This window comes from Podarcis gaigeae (genome assembly GCF_964106915.1).
Source record: "Podarcis gaigeae genome assembly, chromosome: 1".
In the NCBI taxonomy this organism is placed as follows: Eukaryota; Metazoa; Chordata; class Lepidosauria; order Squamata; family Lacertidae; genus Podarcis; species Podarcis gaigeae.
Genome location: NC_139678.1, coordinates 43428818 through 43452190, shown reverse-complemented (window position 1 = coordinate 43452190; position 23373 = coordinate 43428818). Strand labels below are relative to the sequence as shown.

Here is a 23373-nt window from a genome sequence, read left to right as displayed (position 1 = left end):
ACTGTGACTATGCTTTAGGGGGAATATCCTGTAGGAAGCTATCCAGAGACCTGAACAAGGTTTAAGATACTGGTTGTTGCACCATAACAGAAGAGGTGTTTGCTATATGGAACAATTTTCTGTTGTCTCCTAGTCACAGAATCATAGAACTGTCAAGTTGGAAGGGACCACGAGGGTCATCTAGTCTGAGCCCTGTAATGCAGGAATATTTCCCCCCAATGTGGGGCTCAAACCCATAACCCTGAGATTAAGAGTCTCATGCTCTGCCAACTGAGTCAGTACTAATTTAGCAGGTTTATTATGTTTGGATAACATAGCACACCAAAAGGTATGTCATGTTATGCATTCGTATTTTGTGTATTGGTGATAACCAACATTCATCATAATCTTGAGTTGGATCCATCATTTCAATTAACTTACGGTACTCTGTCTTTTAGGGGTGGGATCAAGGCAAACTGAAATTACTATTAGGGAAGCTTCACATTTACAATTACAGTGGTACCTCAGGTTACGTACGCTTCAGGTTACATACTCCGCTAACCCAGAAATAGTGCTTTAGGTTAAGAACTTTGCTTCAGGTTGAGAACAGAAATCGTGCTCTGGCGGCGCGGCGCGGCAGCAGCAGGAGGCCGCATTAGCTAAAGTGGTGCTTCAGGTTAAGAACAGTTTCAGGTTAATTACGGACCTCCGGAATGAATTAAGAACTTAACCCGAGGTACCACTGTATATACTTTTTATAGATTAATACTAACATATATAACAATAATGGCTTGAGTGTTGTTTTCTGACAGGACATGCCAGGAAATGAATAGTTGCAGTAACTCCATATTGATATTAGACTTTTTACAGTGCTTTATGTATTCTTTTTTGTAGATGAATGGGAATTTGCATCCACCGTAACAGGAGAATCAACCTTTAGTCCCTTTAGTTAGGAACATGTTAAATGAGTCTTCAGGTTTCTACACTCTACAGTGAATTGTACAGCTACTGAAACCTAAGCAGAACCCATCAAGTTAAGAAGTTTATATGAGTTAAAATGCACAGCTGGACTAACAAGTTAAGAATACACATTACCTGGCATGTATTTCATCTCCATTCCCCCCGTTATTTCTAATTTTATTTGAAGTTTTAAAATCTGTTCTGTCTTAACATATTCTGAGTAAAAGGCAGGAAACTCCTATTTATTCCCACCATTAAACTGATAAATAGCTAAACCACAGATATAAGGGCAATAGGACCACACTCTCCGGGCCTAAGAGAAAGCAGGAAATTCCAGTTGATATATATTGCTTGTAAAACATTCTAAATGCCTGCAGGTTGAAAATTCAAAGCCATTTAAAACCTGAGTAATGAAAACAAGAGGTGAGATCCAAAGTTGCATGAGCAAACATCTGCTTATGCAGCTGGGTTTCTCTTTGCTCTCCGAAATCTTTTAAAGGTTGCAGGAGCCTGCAGAGCAGGTTTTTTGTTTCGTTTTCCTTTCTTTTGAGCAGGAACAAAAAAGACAAGTCCTGTTGTGCTAGCAGGTGTATGTTGTGCAAGTGGGTTGACAGCACTGGATGTCACCCAATCTCTTAAAAACTAGATTAGTATATGAGAAAATAAAGTCTTTCAGCTGTAGCATTCTACAGGCACCTTGTGTTATTTAAAACCTCCATTTATTCACAGAACACAGTATGTTGAAGGATTTTATTCATGGATAGTTGATGAATATAATAGATCTGACAAGGCACACCTGTGGATTACTGCTATAGCCAAAGGAAGATTGCTTATTTTCAAATAAGCACATTTCAAACAATAAATCTAACAACTTGGTGTTACTTTCATTTTCCTTCTCTTTATAAAATTCCTATGTTTACATTGTGATCAAAAATTCTAAAGTGTTTGTAAGCAATCACCCTTTAATCTTGTTCCCATCTTTATAATTTGTCTGAAGAAGGAATAGATTTTCTTCTGCAGTTTTTTTTAAATGTAAAATAGTGTGCAATTCTTAAGGATCATTGAATTGTGTCGCATTTAAGTAAACTAGATTAACTTGCACTCAATACTTATAGAAATGCTGACATAGCAGGGGTCACGAGCATTTGAACACTGATTTTTACACAAAGTATTTTTCTGCATCTGGGAAGCCAACACTGCAGTTAAAAACTGCTGTCAAAGTTCATTGATAATCAGTGCAACAGAATTGTTTACTAACAGCAAAGACAATCCAGCCTGAAAAGATCATCATATTCATGGCTTTTGAGCCCTCAGTTCTGTATTGTGCTGCTTACATCAAAATTCACAATGTTACTTGATCCTTGTGTATGGTTAAAATAAAACTTTCAAAATATAATCTGAAGTAATAAAGGTACACATGTGCTAAGAATTTTCCTAAAACCAATAGTGTTCCCACATAATTTGTAGGGACACCGTACTACTCAAATCTGAACTTTTGACATGCGTGTTGGAGACAAAAGGTCCAGTTGGCATAATTGGTATGAAAAGCCTTCCACTATAAGCTGTGCAACAAAAATTATGCATTGCAAACATTCACTGAAAAACAATAAAAGCACAAGAAAGAAATTTGAGTAATTTAAGTATAATGCAAATCAAAATAGTCTACATAAACAAAGCTGGTGGCAGGGGGTGGGCAGCAGAGAGGCAATCAACTTTTTCCAGTTAAGAAACAGCTTGCTATGAAATAGTTTCATTCAAGTACCCAATCACTATGTTTTCAGAACTGCAAGTTACTCCCTTGGCAGGCATCCCACATCTGTGGACAAATTCATAACATTTGATACACTTGCAAGACGAAGCTCCGAAGCCTTAATTCCGAAAACAAAACCATTGGCCTTGCATTACTTTGTGAAGTTAAGAGTGGCAAACATCTATATTTAAACAAAACCAAGGACAGAGGAAAACAGTTTGTTAACCAGACAAACCGAAGAGAGAATACAAATACTACCAAGTCAGATTTTTCTTGTCATAGTTCATAAAATGGTAGAAGATTATAGTAACATGGAGAGAAATAATTTATAACCAGAAAGCAAAGCAAAGAGAAGTGTGAGGAAAAGGCCATTTCAAGGTTCCATTCCAAGCTGCACTGCAGCCACGTTCCTTTGTTCTGATGCAGAAGGAATGTTCACATCGATGGAACAAACTGAGGGGGGTTTGGAGATGTACCTCACACGCACCAGCAGGAATGCTCAGGAGAGGGTAAAACAAACTATATTCCTTAAATATCAGGACAACAAGGAATGGGCCTTGATCCATCAGTGAAGAAATCGAATGCTCATTTTTTGCTCTACATCCACCTTCTCCAAAACCTGCAAAAAAAGTAGAATTGTTAACCATTTGTCACAGGAATCAAATTCTCTCTCAACATTTAGACTTTAGTCTTGTCTTAGGAAGCCATTCTTGTCAGCTTTCCTACTGCATGTCCTCTTGTGCTGCAGAACTACTTTTTGTAGATCTTGACCTAGAGGTCATCAGTAATATATTTTATGGAAAATGAAAGCTGTACTTAGCAACACTTGCATTTGGAGTGTATTTAATTTCATTTATGGAATTCAAGATGATCCCTGGGCAGTCTATCAAAGCACTGACCAAACTAAATCTAGCTTAATTTCAAGAAAGGCTCCTGTATCATGTACCCACAGACCATGCCTTGGAACAGCATGCAAAACTGTCACACACTAAAAATATTTAGAAAAACTAACGTGTCTAACAAGAATCATTTAAGCAATTAAGATAAATTGCAATTGTTATGAAGCTGAAGAGCACACCTCTGCCAATTTATGTTCAGATATGGGAAATAGCAAAATAACTGAAGAAATTATGCACATAAGCCTCCTATTCATTTGACTGCACATCTGATTCGGAAATCCTAGCACTTAATTAGGTTTGCCATAATAAACATTGTTTCCTGACCTTAACAAACTCTGCAAAGGAGATTGCACTGTCACCATCTTGATCAGCCTCCTGGATTGTTCTGTCAGCAATGCTGCCCAACTGTTCATCCGAGATGTTTACGCCAACCATCATCCGCAAAACCTGCAGTATACAGAAACCCCAAAAGAATGCAATGTTAGTGTTTAACAAAGAATATGCTGTAAGTGCTAAGAAGGAACCAGACAAGTAAAGCTATTATTTTAAGTCAACCAAGTGAAGTTCCAGGACCAGCCCAATCAGGCAGCTGGTTTTAAATATCACAAAACAGCAGCAATTTTTAATTATTATATTATTGTTCCCAAGGAGAGGTGCTTGGGACATTTCCTGCTTCAGGTGCCAAAATACCTTAGCTGTCCTTGGCTGCTAGGTACTATACACCTTGACTCGTGGCACAAACCACCATTTACTACACTGCCTCAAATAAAATATATTGAGGCAGTTTAGGGAAACTTTCTAGAAATAAGGAGATCAGTTCAGGTTCATTGAATAACGTCAAGTGCACCACTTAAAAATACAACTTCATCAAGAATTCTCAGACCAGCAAGTTAACAATTTTCAGAAAGTTCTCCGCTTTTTTCTCTGAGCCACCCTTTTAGAGTAAAAATTTGCTCACGCCACACCAAATTTTTTATTGATAAGAAATACACTGGAAAGCAAAAAGAAACAACCCCTAGCAGTGCTTGACTTATAACACAGAACACAACTATTTATATAATGTGATTATGGGACATCCAGATAGTATAAAAGAATACAGTAAGCCATTGTTACACAAATCAAGTATGGTGTTCTTTGAATGAGCAGCACATTGGTGTGAAATGCTCAAATCATGCCCACCTTGCTCCTCAGTTTGTCAAACAAACCACACTAGGAGCTTAGCTTTGTGTGCAAACCATTACTTGTGGGCTAGTTCTCTCTAGAACAACCAGAAGAGCTTCATGATAAGCACTAATAGTTTGTTTGTAACTATGGCATACCATGGTGTACAAACCTTTAAGTACCTTCTCCAGTGCTACAAGATACTCCACAGGTTATTTCTGGCCTGTTCTGGGTTTCAGCATTTGTAGCAGTGTTTTGGGTTCACAGAATACCTTTCCCCGCCACCGAGAGCACAGCTTTATAGGATTGGGGCTGGCTGCTGGTTTTGAACCAGAGTATATTTTTCATTGTTATAGCTAGTAGCAAGGAGAGTGTAACCTCATGACATACATTGGGTGAGGAATGTTTGGCCTGTGTGCCAATTTGAGCCGCCAAGCTGTTTTTCCGAAACCACGCCCTTTTGCCCATGAGCTGACATCACTACTGAACAGGGTTTAATCCTGCACTGGCTACACAATACTGTCCCTAGCATGGAACAGGGTCACACAGCCTAGGCAGACAAGAGGAGATTAAAGATTGAGCAATATCTGTGTGAGTGGGGGGATTTAAAATGGAGGGGAGAGATACGCAAAGTCTTTTCTTACCTCTGCTGCTACTATAGTTATATTGTTATATAATGCCTATGTATTATAATAATTTAGTATTTTCAACCAGACTTTACCTTAGAAGCTAAATAAGACAGTAATCCGAAAAATTTGCATTAATTTATGGGCTGCAAAAGCTAAACATACCTGAAGCAGCTCCTCTCGAGAAATCTTGTCATCTTTATCTAGATCATATAGCCGAAAAGCAACTAGAGGAAATAAATTCAAGGTTATTTATTTATATACTGCCCTTCACAGGGTAGTTTACAAAATCAAAACACATAACATAATGCCCTCTTCTACACAGCTCAGTCCACAGAGCATGAGACCCTTCATTTCAGGGTCATGGGTCTGAGCCCCACACTGGGCGAAATATTTCTGCACTGCAGGGGATTGGACTGTATGACTATGATTCTATGAAGAACAAAAACCAATAACCCCTTCCTACGAACACATTAAAAAGCCACAGATTGTTGAACCAGTCGTGTTGCGTAGGAACTGCCATAAATGGCAGAATGTTGAGTAAAAATACAAAAGAAAATAAAAAGTAAAACTGTCGCATTTTGGTAGGGAATTTCTGGATAAGGGGAAAAAGTGATCTATAGGGGAATCCCTGCTTACGCAAGGGGTCTGCTCTGGGACACATGCAAGTATGTTCCAGCCTGCTCCACCCCCTTGGGCCCCAAAAAAGGCATGAGTGTGTCAGCAGTCGCACGCATGATCATGTGTGAATGGGGAGGTGCCTGTACTAAAAATCCCCGCTTATTTTCCCACTGCTGCCATATACAGAATACATTATCGAACCACTGTAGACCCAGAGCAATGTGTGCCCCCATACTACAAACACTCTTCCCTTATTCTTCATAGTCATTGACTACTGGCAACCACAAAGACGCCAATCAGTTAAAACTTGACTGTTCCTTGAGGTGATCATTTTTAAGAATAGGAGAGTAACTGTGCTGCATCTGACCAAAGGCCTATCTTAGGAGTATAGAGGGAACATAATGGACTCATTTCACTGACTGGAGAAGACATTTTCAGGTTCACACTAAATGCCCAAGAAAGGAAATTTTGCTGTTCCAAAATAGTTATGCTTAAATTCTTGGGCTTTTCTTTTTCTTTGACCAGTTACTGATACATGCTAGCACATTAAACAGATTTCTTTTTCCTATCAGGCAGTAATTTATAGAATGCTTATATAGAATGCCTATATTTACCAGGAGTCATGAACAGTCAGCCTGCTTCTACAGTTTTACCAATAATTTAAGATTTGTTGAGTATCTTATGTAAATCTAAGAATATTATAAAGTAAAATGTGAGGTCATGGAAGATATATTACCACGATTCATTTAAAGCAGCACCATCAATGTGCACAGCATTTTCCAAATACAATTATTTCAGTACCATGTACTTAGGCTTGGTTATAGGCTTTGTTACATTAGGACAGAAATAAATGGCTGTGCCCAACACTGTAACACCATGCACACAACAGACTTCCAGGCACGCAATGGAATTTCCTCTTCCTCTCCTGTCCCTGTGCATCCTCAAAAACAGCTGGGGGGCGGTATTGAGGGACCATCCAGAGTAGATTTTGGGAGGAGGAAATAAAATGGAAATTCCATTGGATGGCTGGGCTACAACTCCCATCAGCAACAGCCAGCAAAAGTGACAAAAGTCCACTTTCACTTAAATAACTTTCTACTTTTGGTTCCATAAGATTTGTATCCAGATTTAAACTAAATTTAAAAGAAGAGGAACAGATTCCAAGCTGCAGGATTACAAAGAAGAATACAAAGCAGTACAATTAGCCTGAACAGATGTTCAATTAAAAATGTCTTACAGTACAACTTGTTGCTTCGACTATTAAGTGGTTCTGGCCCATTCTGGTCTTTGCTTTTCTCATTATCCTCAATGGGTCGGAAGTGTGCCAAAGTCCTCATGAATCCACGAAAATTCACCTGGTCTTCTCTAAACCAGAGAAGATACACACAATCATATTACATTTTACAAATCCATCAAGCAATATACTTCAAACAAGAATATCCAAACAAATTTACCAGAGTTTGGAGAATGCAGTTTCATATTTTGCTGTTATTTTTCTATAATTGTTCCATGTACACTGTTTTGGTATCTCTTCTCAGCTGTTATTTTATTTTGCTGTTTAACTAAACGTTATTGAACTACCATCTCAAAACTATAACTTAAACTATAAAAATTAGTCAGCCTTCAACAAGTACCAACCATTCCAGATCCTTAGATTAGCAGGGGAAGTGCTTCTTACTATTTTTGCTGGTTCTTGTTGGCAGTTGTACATTCACATGGGATAGAATTCTCTCTGTTGTGGCTCCTCAACTGAGAAGTTCTCTCCCCCTGGAGGCAGTATTGGGCTTCTGGCACCAGGTACTCACTCACCTGTTCACACAGGCATTTGGAGATATGCTGCTATTCAAAGTCTCAGTGCAATTTGCTGCTCCAAACTTAACTATGTTTTTCCTTCTGAAAAATTGGCTGATGTTGTAGCCTTGGGGCTCTGTGCTTCTTTGAAATGTGCTCTCCCTACCTCTTGTTGATGTAGGAGAGAAAGGTTGATGGAACTTCTTTATTACTGAGCAGAGGTGCTTGCCTCCACTCAATCAGCAGGGGGAAGGATCCTGGCAATTACAACTGGCCAAAAATTTCAGACCCCTACTTAGAGCATCAACTGAAAGGTAGTCAAGGTTTTACTTCTAGGCTAGTGAAGGGAATTTGGGAAGTGAAGTAGATATTTTTGGTGCCATTTGATAAATGTGGCAGAATATAAACAGAACTAAAGCGTCTAACAAATACCTAATATTAATAAAGCTTTACTTTGAATAGTTAGTAGCTGATGCTCCAGTCCCCAATATTGTATCTGAAGTCCAGCACATTGTTTTACGGTGTCAAGTATAGAATATAAGAATCCACATCTTAAATTAGTCCTAGGAGCACTTCACACCAAGCAACTTATTATGAAGAAACACTGTGCAACTTACCCTTCTGGAAAAAAGGCATTGATAATCCGGTCCCCCAGTGGGTTGATGGCAAGTTCTGGAATGCGTTGGAAATCTTCACGACTACAATTTCAATGAAATCTACATCAATCCTTTAATAGAATAAGATCTCTGAACACCCATGTTAAACATTCATTTTTTATAATAGGGCTGATTGAAATTTATGGTTCAGATATCACACAACAGCTATGAGGGGTTTTTTAAGGTTTTTTTTTTAAAAAAAGTAAAGATCCAGTATGTTAAGCTCATTGATCATGAAAATAGTAAACCTCAGATCAAGAAAATGAGTTTTGTGCTGCGTACTTTTATATTTTCAGTTCATAACAACTATCACCAATAGAAAAATCCCAGTTGTGTAGTATTAATGTACAGCTATATAGATTTTTTTTTAAAGAAGGTAAAGGACCCCTGGACGGTTAAGTCCAGTCAAAGGCAACTATGGGGTGTGGCGCTCATCTCGCTTCAGGCTGAGGAATCCAGCGTTTGTCCACCGACAGCTTTCAGGGTCATGTGGCCAACATGACTAAACCATTTCTGGTGCAACGAAACACCGTGACGGAAGCAAAAGCACACGGAAACATTGTTTACCTTTGTGCCACAGCGGTACCTATTTATCTACTTGCACTAGTGTGCTTTCGAAGTGCTAGGTTGGCAGAAGCTGGAACAGAGCAACTGAACAATACTTTGCAGATAATTTGCAAGTGTCTTCAGCTTTGTTTGCTCTCCCTCCTCTGATAAGAAATGACCAAAAGCCCTGCACAAACCAGCTTCACCTGTATCTTTCCACTTAGAGGTCAGCTAATTATGCAAAGCCTAGAGGGACACCCCACGGCTAGACAATCAAAGAGGCAAAGAGTTTTTCTTCTTTCTTTTCTGGTGGTGTTTATGTTGTTAGTTCTCCCTAAATAGCTTTCCTCCATATTAAAAAGGAAGGGTGGTTTTTTTTATAATTTAAAGGAGACTATCTTTTTGCTTGCTTTCCCTCCCTACCTCGCTTTGATAAAAAGGGAAAGATTGGTGGGATGAGGGCTTTTGGGGAGAATGGAAGGGAGAAGATTTAGCTGGCTGTCTTATGCTGAAATGGGAGATTGGGTACTGTATGAGAATGATGGGGAGGGTGTTTTTCAGTAAGTAGTGAAAGCAAATGTGTGTCTACTCACATGCAAGCCCTATTGGATTCAATGGGGCTTTCTCCAAGGAAAATAGAAGTTACTTTAGTTGAAATCAGTGGGGCTTATGCATTCAGAGATTCCACTTAGACCTTTGAGTGGGGAAGCAGATGTCATGGGGAGGTACGACGGGACCCTCTGCTACTGTGGGGAAGCGTGGCACACCCTCCACTGCTGCAAGGAGGTATGGTGATACCTTCTGCCCCTGTGGGGAGGCCCAGCAAGGCTCTCCGCCACCACAGATACATATGATATATCATGATATTTAGCTGGTGATATTACCATGATGTTGAAAACCAGCTATCACCCAGCCCTACTCACCACCGCTGAGTGGATTTGAACCACCAACCTTCCAACTGGCAAGCCCAAGAGGCTCAGTAGTTAGACCACAGCATCACCCGCGTGCGTCCCTGTACAGCTATATATAACTATCCTGAAAAAAGGCTGCCACTCAGTGCTGTGTTATGTATATCAAAATGTGTATCAGTTTAATTCCTGAGGCAGGTAACCAGGACAAGCAAGTTAACTTATTTTGTTTGGGTAATTTATCTGACACCAGCTTAACCTTGGCTGCTGAATGTCAGCCAGAAGAGGAACTTTTTACAGCTGTTCTGAAAGTGCTCAGGCTTACTCCGATAGATATCTAGGTGAAGGTTCATCTGCTCTCAAGGACATGGGAAGCAGTCAGCAAGAATGACTTTATGTATCTTTGTTTGGATTTGGCACACAGATGACATGGTCAAAGCATTGCTCTTAGTTAATCTTAGCTGTCATGATGATATAAAAGTAGGTGTATGGTTTATTTAAGATCACACTTCTCCTCCCAAGTTTACATCACTCCACATCTATCTAGCAACTAAGACCATATCCTATGCACTACTATGGGACTTGCTTCCCAGTCAACATGCACTGGATACTCTATCCTACTCATGATTTCTCAGTATCTGCAGTATGCAACCATAGGCGCCGACTCCATGGGGCCTGAGGGGGCCCGAGCCCCCTCAAAAATTCGTTTGGGGGGGCTCTGCCCCCCCAATAATTTAAGAAAATTGTTAGTTATATTATGCTTTGTAAAATCACAAAATTATGTTGGTATTTTTTATTTTCCTTGTTTGACGATAGTTACCTTTTAAAATACATTCAGTAATGAGTTAAAACAAAGCCACTCCCGATCTAGAGAGGGGGTGGGGTTGCGGGCTCTCGACCCATCAACAATCTCGCGGGGCTGGCGTCGGCCCCGCGAGAAGCGGGGATTCCCCCTAGCTCATGAATATTCACCGCCCACGGCGGCAGCCAATCGGCTGCCGCAAAGGGCGGTCCCTCACAGGTTCACTTAAGGTCGGGGCAGCCCGGGGCTCGCCCCTTTCGTTCCCCCAGCAGCAGCGGTTTGGAGGTCTTGGGCCCCCCCAATATTTTTTATAAGTCGGTATGGGTCCCCCCCCCAATATTTTTTATAAGTCGGCGCCCCTGTATGCAACAATAAAATAAATATATCCATTTGTACTTACTTGCTGGATATATTCAGCATCTAATAGGAGTTTAAACTACTTAGATTCATTATTTAGCCATGATAGTGTTCTTTAGGCAATCATAGTACCTGGACACTATTTATTGTTTGGAAGAATTATATATTTTTTCTTTTGCTTGAGTCAACCCACCTGATGTGATGCCCTTCATAATTACCCTTTGATTCACTATGATCTGTCTACGGTACACTTTTGTACTCCATGGTTCAAAAACTATAATCAAGGATTGCTGAAATAGTGGGTTGAATTAAAAGCAATACGTTTCCTATATTTACCACTTTGTACCAAAGCTTGCAGTGTAGAAAGAGATCACTAGAATCCCCTCATTTTAAGAATGCCAACACCATGAATGGCCTCTGGAATGTGACAGAAGTCTCTGAAGTGTTTTCTGCCCATAAAACTCAAAGGAGAAACCCCTCAACAATAGAATATATGCAGAATCTGGTGTGTTGATCCTACAGTAGGCTTGAATCAATCTGACTCCAGCTACAGGCCTTGATTTCATGGAATACTAACCTCTTAAGCATCATCTTCCATGTACATCTAGCACTGTCAAATGGCTCTTTCACCTTATATTTCAATAAAATAAATTCTATTTCCCAGTTCACATAGCAATTGTTCTTTCTTTATGCAGCCATAGTTGCCAGTTCCAATTTGCAACAGGGAATTATTAGCTAAGGAAAATAACTCTTCCAAAGCTGATGCATTGTTCCTTGGGAAGAATGGAGTAGCAAGTCCACTGTTCACACCACTGTTCATTCAGGAGTGACCCAGAGGGAAAATTCAATGCTAATGGCCCTCGAGGCCTTTCTAAAATCTGTAAAGTCTTGTTTACAGACAGCCTCAGAGGATAGTAAAAAGCAATGGGGCAGAGAGAATATCATCTCTGCTTCTGCCTCAGCCACTATGAATTAGCATATCCCAAAATTTGTTTCCACCTATACATAAGGTATAGAATATCCAAATTCACTATGCCAGTGGCTCCCAATTAGTGGTTTGCAGACCCCGGGGGGGCCATGTATCCCACCCAGGGGATCCGTTGTACTAATGACATAACAAAAACTACCATAGAGATATGAAAATATTCAAAAGTAGGGAGTCCATGGCTTAGCTTTTCAAAAACATGTGTCTGCAGTACAGTATTTAGCTAATTGGGAACATCTGTACTTCAGAAAATTTAAGCCTGATACAACCTTTGAGGCTGGGTTTTTTGTTTAGTTTTTAAAGAATCAAGTAAGGTGATTCTGTTTGCAGTTGATAAGAGCCAAGCAAGTCTAGTGACTTTGAACCAAACCAGATGTGACCCAGGAAATCTGAATAAGATTTTTCACTTCTCTCTCATATTAAAGGCAACTGGGGGTGTGAAATAATTTGGATAGGGACTGGTGTGCTGGGGGAAGTGTTGTTATTAAATAATAATTTTACCTTGTGCCATTTTCCTGATTTAAACAGCACTCAACTTTAAACTGCTATTTGCCCAGAAGGGGAAAAACAGCAATTTCCAATGAAACATTTAAACTGGAGAAATTGCAGCGGGGGAAAAGTTAACTTGCCCCCCACCCCAAGTACTCCACCTCCCCTTGGGTCCAAACAGTGTGACAGATATATGAAAAGCAGCAAATCTCCTGTTACATGTATGTGTCAGACTCTCCAGTGTTCTAAAACATACCCTCCCTGTTTGTAAAGATTCAGCTTCTGAAATCTGAATGCATCAGCTTCTAATTTCTATATTTTATGGCTTACCTTAAGGTTAAACATTAACTAACTGTAACTACTGAATTTAAAATCTATTACTGTCATTCCTACCAGCCACTGCGCTTATGAAGGGGACATTATCCAAGTAAGAACACTAACTGGAAAACACTACACACATCATAAAAGTAAATGAATACTGAAAAGCAAGCTGTGCTTTTTTTTTTTAAGCAAAACCCACTTTACCTGGCTTAGACTGGAACTTACAGGAAATATTTTCTTCTGTTCACATGCCATAGAACACTATCCAACAGGATCTCCCATGAATTAATGTATTTTTGAAGCCTACTTGCATGCTTTCATTGTGCTTATTCTGAATCACAGAAATCCAAACATCATCTACTCAATATGTTGTTCTGCCAAACCATATACTTTACACATATTGCAGCATATTTATAGAGTGGGGCATGCCTTCAGCAACACTTCCACTTTCTGTAATGTCTGAACAAAGAGACTGCACCACAGAACTAGCTCATGTTTGTACTGCTGCTTCATTTTTATTTCAGTTTGACTCTTCCATCTTACTTTACAGTACCATCAATACTTATTCAAACATTTCATCATAAGAGAAAGTGACAAAAAGTCAAGTTTATGAAGCAATGAGTTGTCCTGCCTTGCTCAGGTGACATAAAAGTATATGGTTAATACTGTGATCAGCATTACAATCTATTTACAAAGAGGTTTTTTAAATACTAAAAGTTATTGTTTCTAGACTTTTCTGTACTAAGTTGCTCCTAAGATTGTATCTACTTCCAAATCCTCTTCACTTCATAATCCTCTCTTGTTTAGGGCAAGTGATTAACTCCAACTACAGGAGCCATATATTTTGTTGGATTTAAGGGAGGATTTATCAGCATGCTGAGGTGAGAACTGGGTCTGATCAGTGCCTAGATGTGTAATTGCCCAAGAACCACATATACACTGCCTTTGGTTCCATGACAGCAGACAGGCAGGATATAAATGTAAATATAAAATATATATTTATATAAATATAAATATACATAGTGGGTTTCAGTTTAAAAAGAACACTTTGTTTTGACATTAATATCTACATCAATATGGTATAGGCTATAAGGATGGCATTTTAGCCATTCTGGAGAGTCCATAAGTTTGAGAAATAGCAGTCTGCCCTGAAATCAGTCAGGGATTAAAAGCCACACTGCAATTTGAATTTTTATTCCTACAGTCACTCCCAAATTAACCAACTCACTAGAAATTTTTCACGTCCATACTTAACATGAATTTATGATCTTTTCTCTTGCTTAAACTGTTTTGGCTCAAAATATAGGGAAGACAACTTGGCAGGAGGTAACAAAAATGATCTACCCTGTATTCTAAGCTGAAACAGTTTAAGTAAAACTCAGGAGTACTGTAGTACCTTAAAGATTAGAAGATTCATTATTAAGGCACAATGAAGTGGGCTCTTGCCTATAAACATTTATACCACAATAAAACTGTTAAGCCTTGATGGTGTCACATGATTCCTTCTTGTTTTTATATGCTGTGTAGGCCAGATATGTGTTTCTTACAAATTTGGAAAATGATTTATGGAGGGTGGGGAAAGGAATAAATGTTCTCCCATATGGAAGCGGAGGTTTATTTCTGTTCTTATTTTCATCATGTATTTTGTTTTTTATATTGTAATTTTATGTTGTGAACCACCCTGAGATCTACAGGTATAGGGCGGTATACAAATTTTAATAACAATAACGCTTTGCTGTTCTCAATTCTGCTCCTCAGCACCTTTTAAATGGTGCTGCCTTGAAAGCTTTGCTGAAATGCAGGGGAAAGTTTTTAAAGGAAATGCTGTACTTCTACTGTGATGTGCATTGTTACGTATGCAGCTCATTTCTCATCTCCACTAATATTACCCAATTATGTATATGATTATGAGAATTATGACAAGGCTTGGTGTTTTAAATTCGACTATGTATTACTGGCCCTGCTCTTTTGTTCCTTAAAACACAGTTTCAGACATGCATTTTGGAGGAAGGGGGCGTTGAACATGGGACCCTTGTACAAAGGCTCCTTACACAATTTAGAACCCAGGGTTTGGGATTGCAAAGGGGAAAGTCTATGTATGTAGTAGACCTTCCTCCCAACATATACAGGGCAGGGGGGCTGAACTGGCAAGTAATGCAACAGTGAGAGCTGGGCCAGTAAGTGCAGTTCCATTGTCCCTCACATGATTGTAACTGCATGAAGCATAAAACCTGAACAGGGATTATGGGTTGCACCCAATACACTCAAACAACAGGAATTCAGGAATTCTCTGGTTCCTCCTTCCCCCACTGCATCCCAATGTGTGTCCCAAATAGCCTTCTGGGGATCAGAGGACTCTCAGGAAATGCATGGAACAGGAGGAAGAGGGCTGCAGCTAGAGGGGGTAAATCAAGGGAAACTGGGCAGAGGCAGTGAGCAAGTCAATACTGTAAGGCACTAAGCAAAAGCAGTGAGTCAGTACAATGAAGTTTGCTAAAGAGTACCTACCTAAGAGTGCCATTCTCTCCTTTGTCTAGGCTGGTAAACCGACTGTACAGACGAGTAATCTGACTGTGGGAAACTGAAGCAAAAATAAATTAAAATTTACAATTGAACAGCAACATTTTAAAATCAATTAATCCACACTACTTAATACAGAGTAAGAGTAATTTCATTACATTTCAGGGGTCAGGACATTGATTTTGCTGGATGTTTACATTTTAAAATGACCTCCATTCAGATTTTAAGTCCTATTACCCCTCTATTGGTAAAACATTTCACTCCTTTATTAGTAAAACCAGGGCTTTTTTTCAGATGGAACTCGCTGCAATTTAGTTCCGCCACCTCTCAGATGGACGCCATTGCCATTCTAAGACAACGAGGGAGCCATTCATGGTGAGTTCCGGACCTCTTTCTAGAAAAATAGCACTGGGTAAAACATTTCACTGAACAGATATGTCTTAAGAAGAGGTATGACATAGGTAAGTTTATTACAGCCTTGCAAGAAAGTCCACAAAACATTTCCAAGGTTGCCTGCCCACTGATGTCTAGTGCAGTGTTTCCCAACTGGTGTTCCGCGGCACACTAGTGTGCCGCGAGACGTTGCCTGGTGTGCCGTGGGAGGGAGGCGGGCGAGTCGGGCAGCGAGAGGCGGGGCGGCGGCAGCATCTCCTGCTGGATGCAAATCCAAACATGGCGGGCGCCTCCCTCGCTCCTTTGTAGGCGGACCATCGAGAGAGAAAGAAAAGGAGGCGAAAGAGCAAGAGAAGGCGCCTGCGCGGAAAGAGGAGCGAGCAGTGCGCGCTGTGGCGCCCGAGTGCAGTGAAATTCCGTGAAGAGGGGAGGGGGGCTGGAAAAGAGAGAAAGGAAAGATTTTACATTTTTAAAAAAAAAAAAAAGGAAGAGGGAAAGAAGAGAAAAAGCGGCAGAAGCTGAGGGGAAGGTTTCCGTGAGGGAGAGAGAGAAACGCGGGGCTGGCGGGACCCCTCCTCTTCCACCACGCGTTGCCCGCCACCGCCTCAGAATCTCCTCAGGAGCGGCGGCGGCTGCTCCCCCTCGCCCCCTTCCTCCCCCCCAGCCCCTCCCAACCCCCGGACAAGGGACGCGAGGCGGCGCCGCTGAGAGGACGGGAAGGCCCCTGGCGGCGGGGTCGGCTCGAGCAAGGAGGGGCGAGCGCTAGCCGGCTGGCTCTAGCCCGGCAAGAGGAGGAGGAGCACGCCGTCGCTTCCACAGCGGCCGCCCCACACTCCCCTCCCCAGGCACCGGCGGGGAGAATGACAGAGCTCCAGTCCGCGCTGCTACTGCGGAGACAGCTGGCAGGTCGGTCCGTCCGTCGGTCGGGGCAAAACACACCACAGCGCAGGCAGAGGCAGGCAGGCCCGTCTCTCCCTGCCCCCCCTCGGACCTGGCCGGCCTGGGGTTTGCACCCCAAACATTCATGTCCACTCCAGCTACACAAGCCACACCTTGCTCTCAGTTCGATCTGTCAAATAACTCACCTATCATTCACATAAAGAACCTAGTCTATCCTCAAACGTCAGAATGTACCTCCTCTCTAGCTTCCCCCACTTCATCTAGGCACTTTCAGCCCTTACTTTAACCCACCCCAGCCTGCTTACTCTTCTTTCATTTGCTATAAAAACTAAATACAGAGAGAGACTGAGAGCTGTTGACGAAGAGCTACGTGTGTGTCTTTCTTCGATTCCAGCCAGAATAACAGTTTTGTGTTCAGCCAAACAGGCCCAGGTTGCGCACTGAATAAAGTATTTTATAATTTTTCATATTTCTGTTTACTTACTATTTCATAATAAAGTAATTATAAAATACTTTCTTTGTGTTTATTTGATTCCTATTAAAGAGAGTTACTTTATATATAGTCAATATAGGCACAGAGTTAATTTTTTAAACATTTTCTAATGGTGGTGTGCCTCGAGATTTTTTTCATGAAACAAGTGTGCCTTTGCCCAAAAAAGGTTGGGAAACACTGGTCTAGTGGCCTATAGCTTACAAATACAGCAGGCCTGCAGGTGAGGAACAGATATATTTTCCTCTCCCATCAGACTACCACATTTTCTTGATAGTTGTAGATGAAAGTGCTTCACTTTTTCTGTGACCTGCACAGAAATCAAATGGACAATCTGTCCTTCCTTCACAAGCTCACCAGGATGGATTCCACACACTTGTTTGCAACCAATTCCTTGTTACCTATGGCAACCAGGCAAAGGCCAACTACAAGGCTGAAATACTAACTAGTCCACTGACTTGGCTAAGAGGGAAGCCTGTTCCTAGTCTCTCTTTAAATTCAGACAGTTCTGGAGCCCTAGGCTACCTCAGCCTCTGGATAATCTAGTTTCCTTTCCAGCTGAAAGTAGTTTAAAGTTTAAACCACTCAGCTGCCAACCCTGCAAAAAACTCCATTAAAGGAATTCCAAATGGTTTTAAAGCATGCTAAGTGGAGGAAGGAACAACCTTGTTAAACCCACAGAACACAAATCAACTTGATCTCTCTTTAAAGAGCTGTTCCCCAGGGCTCTGATAAAAGAATACAAATACAGTATTCTAAACAATTTTCTGATCTATCATACTGGTTTCAGTGACTAGATTTACCTAGCAAAAAATATTGTAGATGCCAGGATTCAATGAAAATATGGCACATCCTCTCCTCCCTACCAATAGCCTTTTAAGTTGCCAAGGTAGATCTCTCGGGCTACAAAGCTCTCCCTGAAATAGGTATTTTTAATGTTGATGAGTAAATTTGCAGGGTCCATTTGCATTATTCCCCAGCAAACTATAACTTTAAAACAAGAGTGTGTCTGAAACTTTAAGCAGCTAAGCTTACAAGACTAGGTTTGTCTTTATCTCTTGATATTAACTAAGGAAACATCTGAAAAAGTATTATGAAATGCAAACATTCCAGGCAGAAAGTTTAAAAAATGTTTAGACCCCTGCAATTATTGATACACATATAAGGATATTGTTCTTGTCTGACTAACAATCACCACCATGTAATTTGCATTTCAATGTCCAAGTGCAGTGGCCTATTTGCCAAATAGCTGAATGAACCATTTTAATATTACACGTGGTATTCATAGTTTTGTCATACATGTTTTTTGTAATTATATGCAAAGCCAAATATTTAGACTCTTCTTTATAAGTTAACGGACATGGGACTTTATGACACACAGTATGTATGTCACATTTAATTAAGTGTTTGGCAGCAAGTTGGGGGTTTCTGACATTGAGATGTGCTTGCAAAAACTCTTATTACAAAAACTGATGGTGTAATTAATAAGAGTGGGATCTAACTGGTGGCCTTGCACTCAGGCTTTTGATTCAGTGAATACCACTGTTAATGGAAGTGGAAGGAATCCCAATGTGGGCTTTCCCAGACAGTCCCCCAATCGTCTACCCTTTTCAAAAGGGTCCCCAAACCCTGGAGCCAATTTTGGGGGACACTGGGGGCTGCAGCAAGCAACCAGCTTTCTTCCATTAGCAGAGGCATTCAACTGATCAAATACCTATCCATGGGCACAAAGGTAAAAGAAGAAGAGAAGAGTTTGGATTTGATATCCCGCTTTATCACTACCCGAAGGAGTCTCAAAGCAGCTAACATTCTCCTTTCCCAGGGAACCAGACAGAGGGCCTTCTCGGTAGTGGTGCCCACCCTGTCGAATGCCCTCCCATCAGATGTCACAGAGATAAACAACTACCTGACATTCAGAAGACATCTTAAGGCAGCCCTGTTCAGGGAAGTTTTTAATATGTAACGCTGTACTGTTTTTAACACTTGATTGGGAGCCACCCAGAGTGGCTGGGGAAACTCAGCCAGATGGGCGGGGTATAAATAATAAATTATTATTATTATTATTCCCTTCCTCCCCCACAACAAACACTCTGTGAGGTGAGTGGGGCTGAGAGACTTCAAAGAAATGTGACTAGCCCAAGGTCACCCAGCAGCTGCATGTGGAGGAGCGGGGACACGAATCCGGTTCCCCAGATTACGAGACTATCGCTCTTAACCACCACACCACACTGGCTCTCTGGATTGACCCCATTTATTTGACAATTATGATAAACAGCTACCTGATCTGTTTCTTAAATAAGCCTTGAGACAGTAGTGGGATTATTAACTGAAACGTGTACTTCACCAAAACAAAAACATAATTTTTTGCATAAATTATATGTAATGAGATTGTCATCTCTAATTTCTCTTGCTAGAGCAATAGCTATGCTAGTCTCTTGGGATGAAGACTGTTGTGGCACCTTAAGAACTTGTAGCATAAGCTTCCATGGACTTTTCCATTAGATGCTGTATCTGCTAAAGTAGACCGTAGTCCAAACAACTGCTTGTGCACAATGAATTTGTTAACAATGTTGTTTTTTTGTAATGAATCTTGCTTACAATGCAAAATAGAATCACTGAATAAAGCATAAAATAGAAACATTTATATGCACATTAAAGTTTCTGGTTTATAATGTATGTATGTGTAGCCTTGCCAAGACCATAACTTGTCTGCAGTCTTCATGAAGTGTGATCTCAACCACAGCAAGGGCCTAATCTCAAAAAATAAATAAATATCAAATTCAGCCAATGCCAAAGCCTGACTTTGAAAAGCACACAATTAACATAATACACTTTGCTGTAGTCTCTGCAGTCATTGTGTATCTTAGCAAGTACATGAAAATGTCCCATAGCAAGACACACATCTGTAGCTGGCATTAGGAAGTGCAGGTGTTAAGGATGAATGACTCCCAGTCAGCACCTCACATAACTGCCCTTTCATTAAAACTAGGAACATAAGCATATGATAGATATAAGCTATCCTTAGAAACTGTTTCACAGCAATAGTAGCTGGAATGCACACTTTTCTAGAAATTGCTGCTCTGACAGGCTGCCAAGATCATCTTCTATGATGGCTGATTCCTCTATAGTTGGCTAAAAAGGTGCTACATAATTTCCAATTTTGATTCAGATTATTCAGTTGATGTCTCAATTCCAGTCTTCTGACCTTTTCTTAAATGTTTAGTGATCCAGACATTTACTGAATAAACAGTATTCTTCAGGTACTATTTCCGCTTCTTGCCAGCAAATTTACTATTTTGGCTCATTTTAAAAAGCCTTCGCATTTCATACTAAAAAATAAGTAAATGTGTATGTGATGTCCATACAATACTGTTGCTGCTGCTAACATCTTTCTCAAAAATATGCTGATCTGAGAATGTTGTGCTAGTTTCTTTTACCATAAGCCACATACACACATCCAACAAGAAAATGTAAAAAGCAGGGGTGCTTTTTGCTAGCCCCAAACCACTACTGAATATAAACCATTGGGCTGCTTCTATACACCTTATGCTCCCGCTAATAATTCTACTTATTAAGGGTCAAATAATTGCATAACATAAAATTTAGCTTTCCGAGAATAAAGCACTACTCAGAATAGTAGTATTAACCTAGGGGTAGGCAACCTAAGGTCCTTGGGCCGGATGTGGCCCAATCGCCTTCTCAATCCGACCTGCGAATGGTCCGGGAATCAGCGTGTTTTTATGTGAGTAGAATGTGTGCTTTTATTTAAAATGCATCTCTGAGTTATTTGTGGGGCATAGGAATTTGTTCATTTCCTCCCCCCCCCCAAAAAAAATATCGTCCGGGCCACCACATGGTCTGAGGGACGGTGGACTGGCTCACGGCTAAAAAAGGTTGCCGACCCCTGTATTAAACTAATAGCACTATGACGACAAAATCTAATTGAATTTGTTTTTCTTAGTGCCAGGTTTGTACCATTGAACCAGTAATAAAAAAATCAGTAGCTACTAGAGCATTAAACTATGTAATATAGAATGTATCATAAGCAGCAATAATTAGTGACTGTAGCTTTTGCTTAGTTTCCTCTAGAATTCCTCCTTACTGTGTTGCTCTCAGTAAGCCTATCTGTATAGACATGCTATATCTCTATGGTAAATACAGTAGTTGGTTACATACACAAAGTAATTATTGGAAATAATTTAATGTATTATTAGCTTCTTTCATTGCAGTTAAACAATTGAAAAAGGTGAGATTAATCATGCAATAAGGCAGTAATCCACAGATCACCTGGCACTACCAGGAACTGCATGTTGGCAATTTAGAAAATGGAATGTCCTGACTGAACTTTTGTACTTTCACGTTTCCTATTTTTTCAAGCGAACTAACTACATGCTACATACTAAGAATCAAATATCTGTAGATGGATATATTGTCATTTGCTACTAGTCAAAACAGTAGATGGGATTCGCTAATACAGAACTGGGATTGGAAAAATAATAGTCATCTGTAACTAGCTGCAGCTATAACCCAATAGCACATTTGTTTTCTATTGCATTTTTGCCCACTAGATAACGTTCTGTTTGGCTATGGGAGATGTACGTTACTAAGCCATGGAGCCATCAAGAGGCCTTAGGCAAGTTGCTATCTGAGCCTCAGAAAACAAGCTCTAAAATGAGAATTCCAACAATATCATGTGGGTGTTCATCTTTGTAATAAGATAAAGGCTGTAATATGTTTTACATCAAAAGTGCCCTAAATAAAGTTGTGCTAAAGACTATCAGAACTGCTTACACAATTGCTTCAGGGTGTCTCATGGAAAGGAATTTATAAATGAAATAAAAAATGTTAACTAGTCCTTTGAATGCTCCAGTGCATGTCAAGAGGAAATGCATTATCAATCTATACATAAATAATGTGCCACCAATGTGCATGGCACTTAGATTCATAGAATTGCAGGAGGGGCACCTTCAACACTTTGAAAGAAAATCTAGAATGCAGCAAGTAACACTTTTGATACAGGTTGGAGCATTCACAACACAAAGAGGCTTGATTTAAGCTAGCACTTGTCCTGAATGCTTATCTCAGAAACAAGCGTAGCACTTGTAATTAAGAGGGCCTGTATAGAGTTATTTTCCCTTCTCTACTCTGCTACAACTCACATGGAAAGAGCTTCTACAACGGCTTTACGCTCACCATAATTATATGGGGCAAATTAAGCAGAATAATGATTTTAAAAATCACTAAGGCAGGATAAAGTAGGATAAAAATGCTCATCCGACCCACTGTCAGGTTGAGCATTTGACTTTAAAACAGCACATAGCAAACTAATGTTGCAACCATTTCGAAAGTTCAGATGTTGCCGATTCATCAAGGAGAGGGCACCTCACAGTAGTCAGACGTCAAAAAAAACCCCTCTCTTTTCTTACAGAAGGCTACCACACACACAAGGTGTGTATTCGGTCGGAATAGTATCGACGCCTACCGGTATGTGCCAAGTTTATCAGGTCGGTAACTATAGGCTGCGCCTCACGCAGCATACCTTGTACCAGAACAGCGAAGAATTTGGCAACCGGGCAACTTGAAGAGGAAGGAGACACGCCTTTGGGAACATGACCTTTCTCGTCACGCGGCAAAAGGTGGTGACCAGAGGCAACAGAATGTGGGGCTCCTGTGCTTTTAAGAGGTGCGCAGGAGGAGGAAGGTCGGCAGGTGCCACTTCTCACTCCCGAGTCCTGTGACAGGATAAGCGGCACCTGCCGAAGTTCCTTTCCTTTCCCACACAGCTCCCAGGCTGCGGGCGACCCCGCCTCAGGCCAAGCCACAGGCGCCTCGGTCAAGGGTCACCCAATGCCGCCGAAAAGGCTCCCAGGTATATCGGCGAGGAATGGCGGTTGACAAGTAGCGACGCCTCTTCCCTCAGCCCGGACACTTTCGGCCCTGGAAGGTGAAAAACCGCAGGTGGCTCGCCCGCCCGCCTCGCGTTACGAGACCGTGAATGGTTTTCGGCCGCAGAAAGCAAGGCCAGCCCAGCGCCCCCGGTCTCCGGCTGCTTCTCTCGGTACTCACAGCCTGTCTCCTTCTTGATCTCCTCAATCTCCTCGTCCCGAAGCAGCGTGGAAGCCCGGGAGCCCATCGCGGCTGCTGCCTCACGGCCGGACAACCGCCTCGACGAAGCACCAGAGGGACTCTTGGCCTAAGGCCGGCGGTCCTCCGTGCGGC

General features: G+C 41.0%; 1 protein-coding gene and 2 long non-coding RNA genes across 3 annotated transcripts in view; 2 read left to right on the top strand and 1 right to left on the bottom strand.

Moving 5' to 3' along the window:
* The window catches only part of LOC310847820, a 3715-nt gene extending 1175 nt beyond the window's left edge, over window positions 1-2540 (top strand). The window contains exon 2 of the long non-coding RNA XR_014566034.1: window positions 874-2540. This is a non-coding gene — a long non-coding RNA (uncharacterized lncRNA). The remainder of the gene's footprint in view (window positions 1-873) is intronic.
* LOC310847772 overlaps window positions 1-15892 on the top strand; it is a 19308-nt gene extending 3416 nt beyond the window's left edge. The window contains exons 2-3 of the long non-coding RNA XR_014566014.1: window positions 9162-9277; window positions 15653-15892. This is a non-coding gene — a long non-coding RNA (uncharacterized lncRNA). The remainder of the gene's footprint in view (window positions 1-9161; window positions 9278-15652) is intronic.
* Window positions 1675-23373, bottom strand: CHP1 (calcineurin like EF-hand protein 1). Its single transcript, XM_083745646.1, has 7 exons — window positions 23221-23373; window positions 15360-15432; window positions 8405-8485; window positions 7234-7361; window positions 5541-5602; window positions 3913-4035; window positions 1675-3308 (listed from the first exon to the last, which is right to left on the bottom strand). The coding sequence occupies exons 1-7, from the start codon at window positions 23285-23287 to the stop codon at window positions 3255-3257; spliced, it is 588 nt and encodes a 195-aa protein (XP_083601772.1). The 5' UTR covers window positions 23288-23373; the 3' UTR covers window positions 1675-3254.

Coding starts and splice junctions, on each gene's coding strand:
- CHP1 (XM_083745646.1), bottom strand. CDS start 23,287: ATGGGCTCCCGGGCTTCCACGCTGCTTCGGGACGAGGAGATTGAGGAG. Junction 4,036..5,540: donor CTCGAGAGGAGCTGCTTCAG/GTATGTTTAGCT, acceptor TGTATACTGCAG/GTTTTGCGGATGATGGTTGG. Junction 3,309..3,912: donor CCTTTGCAGAGTTTGTTAAG/GTCAGGAAACAA, acceptor CTTTTTTTGCAG/GTTTTGGAGAAGGTGGATGT.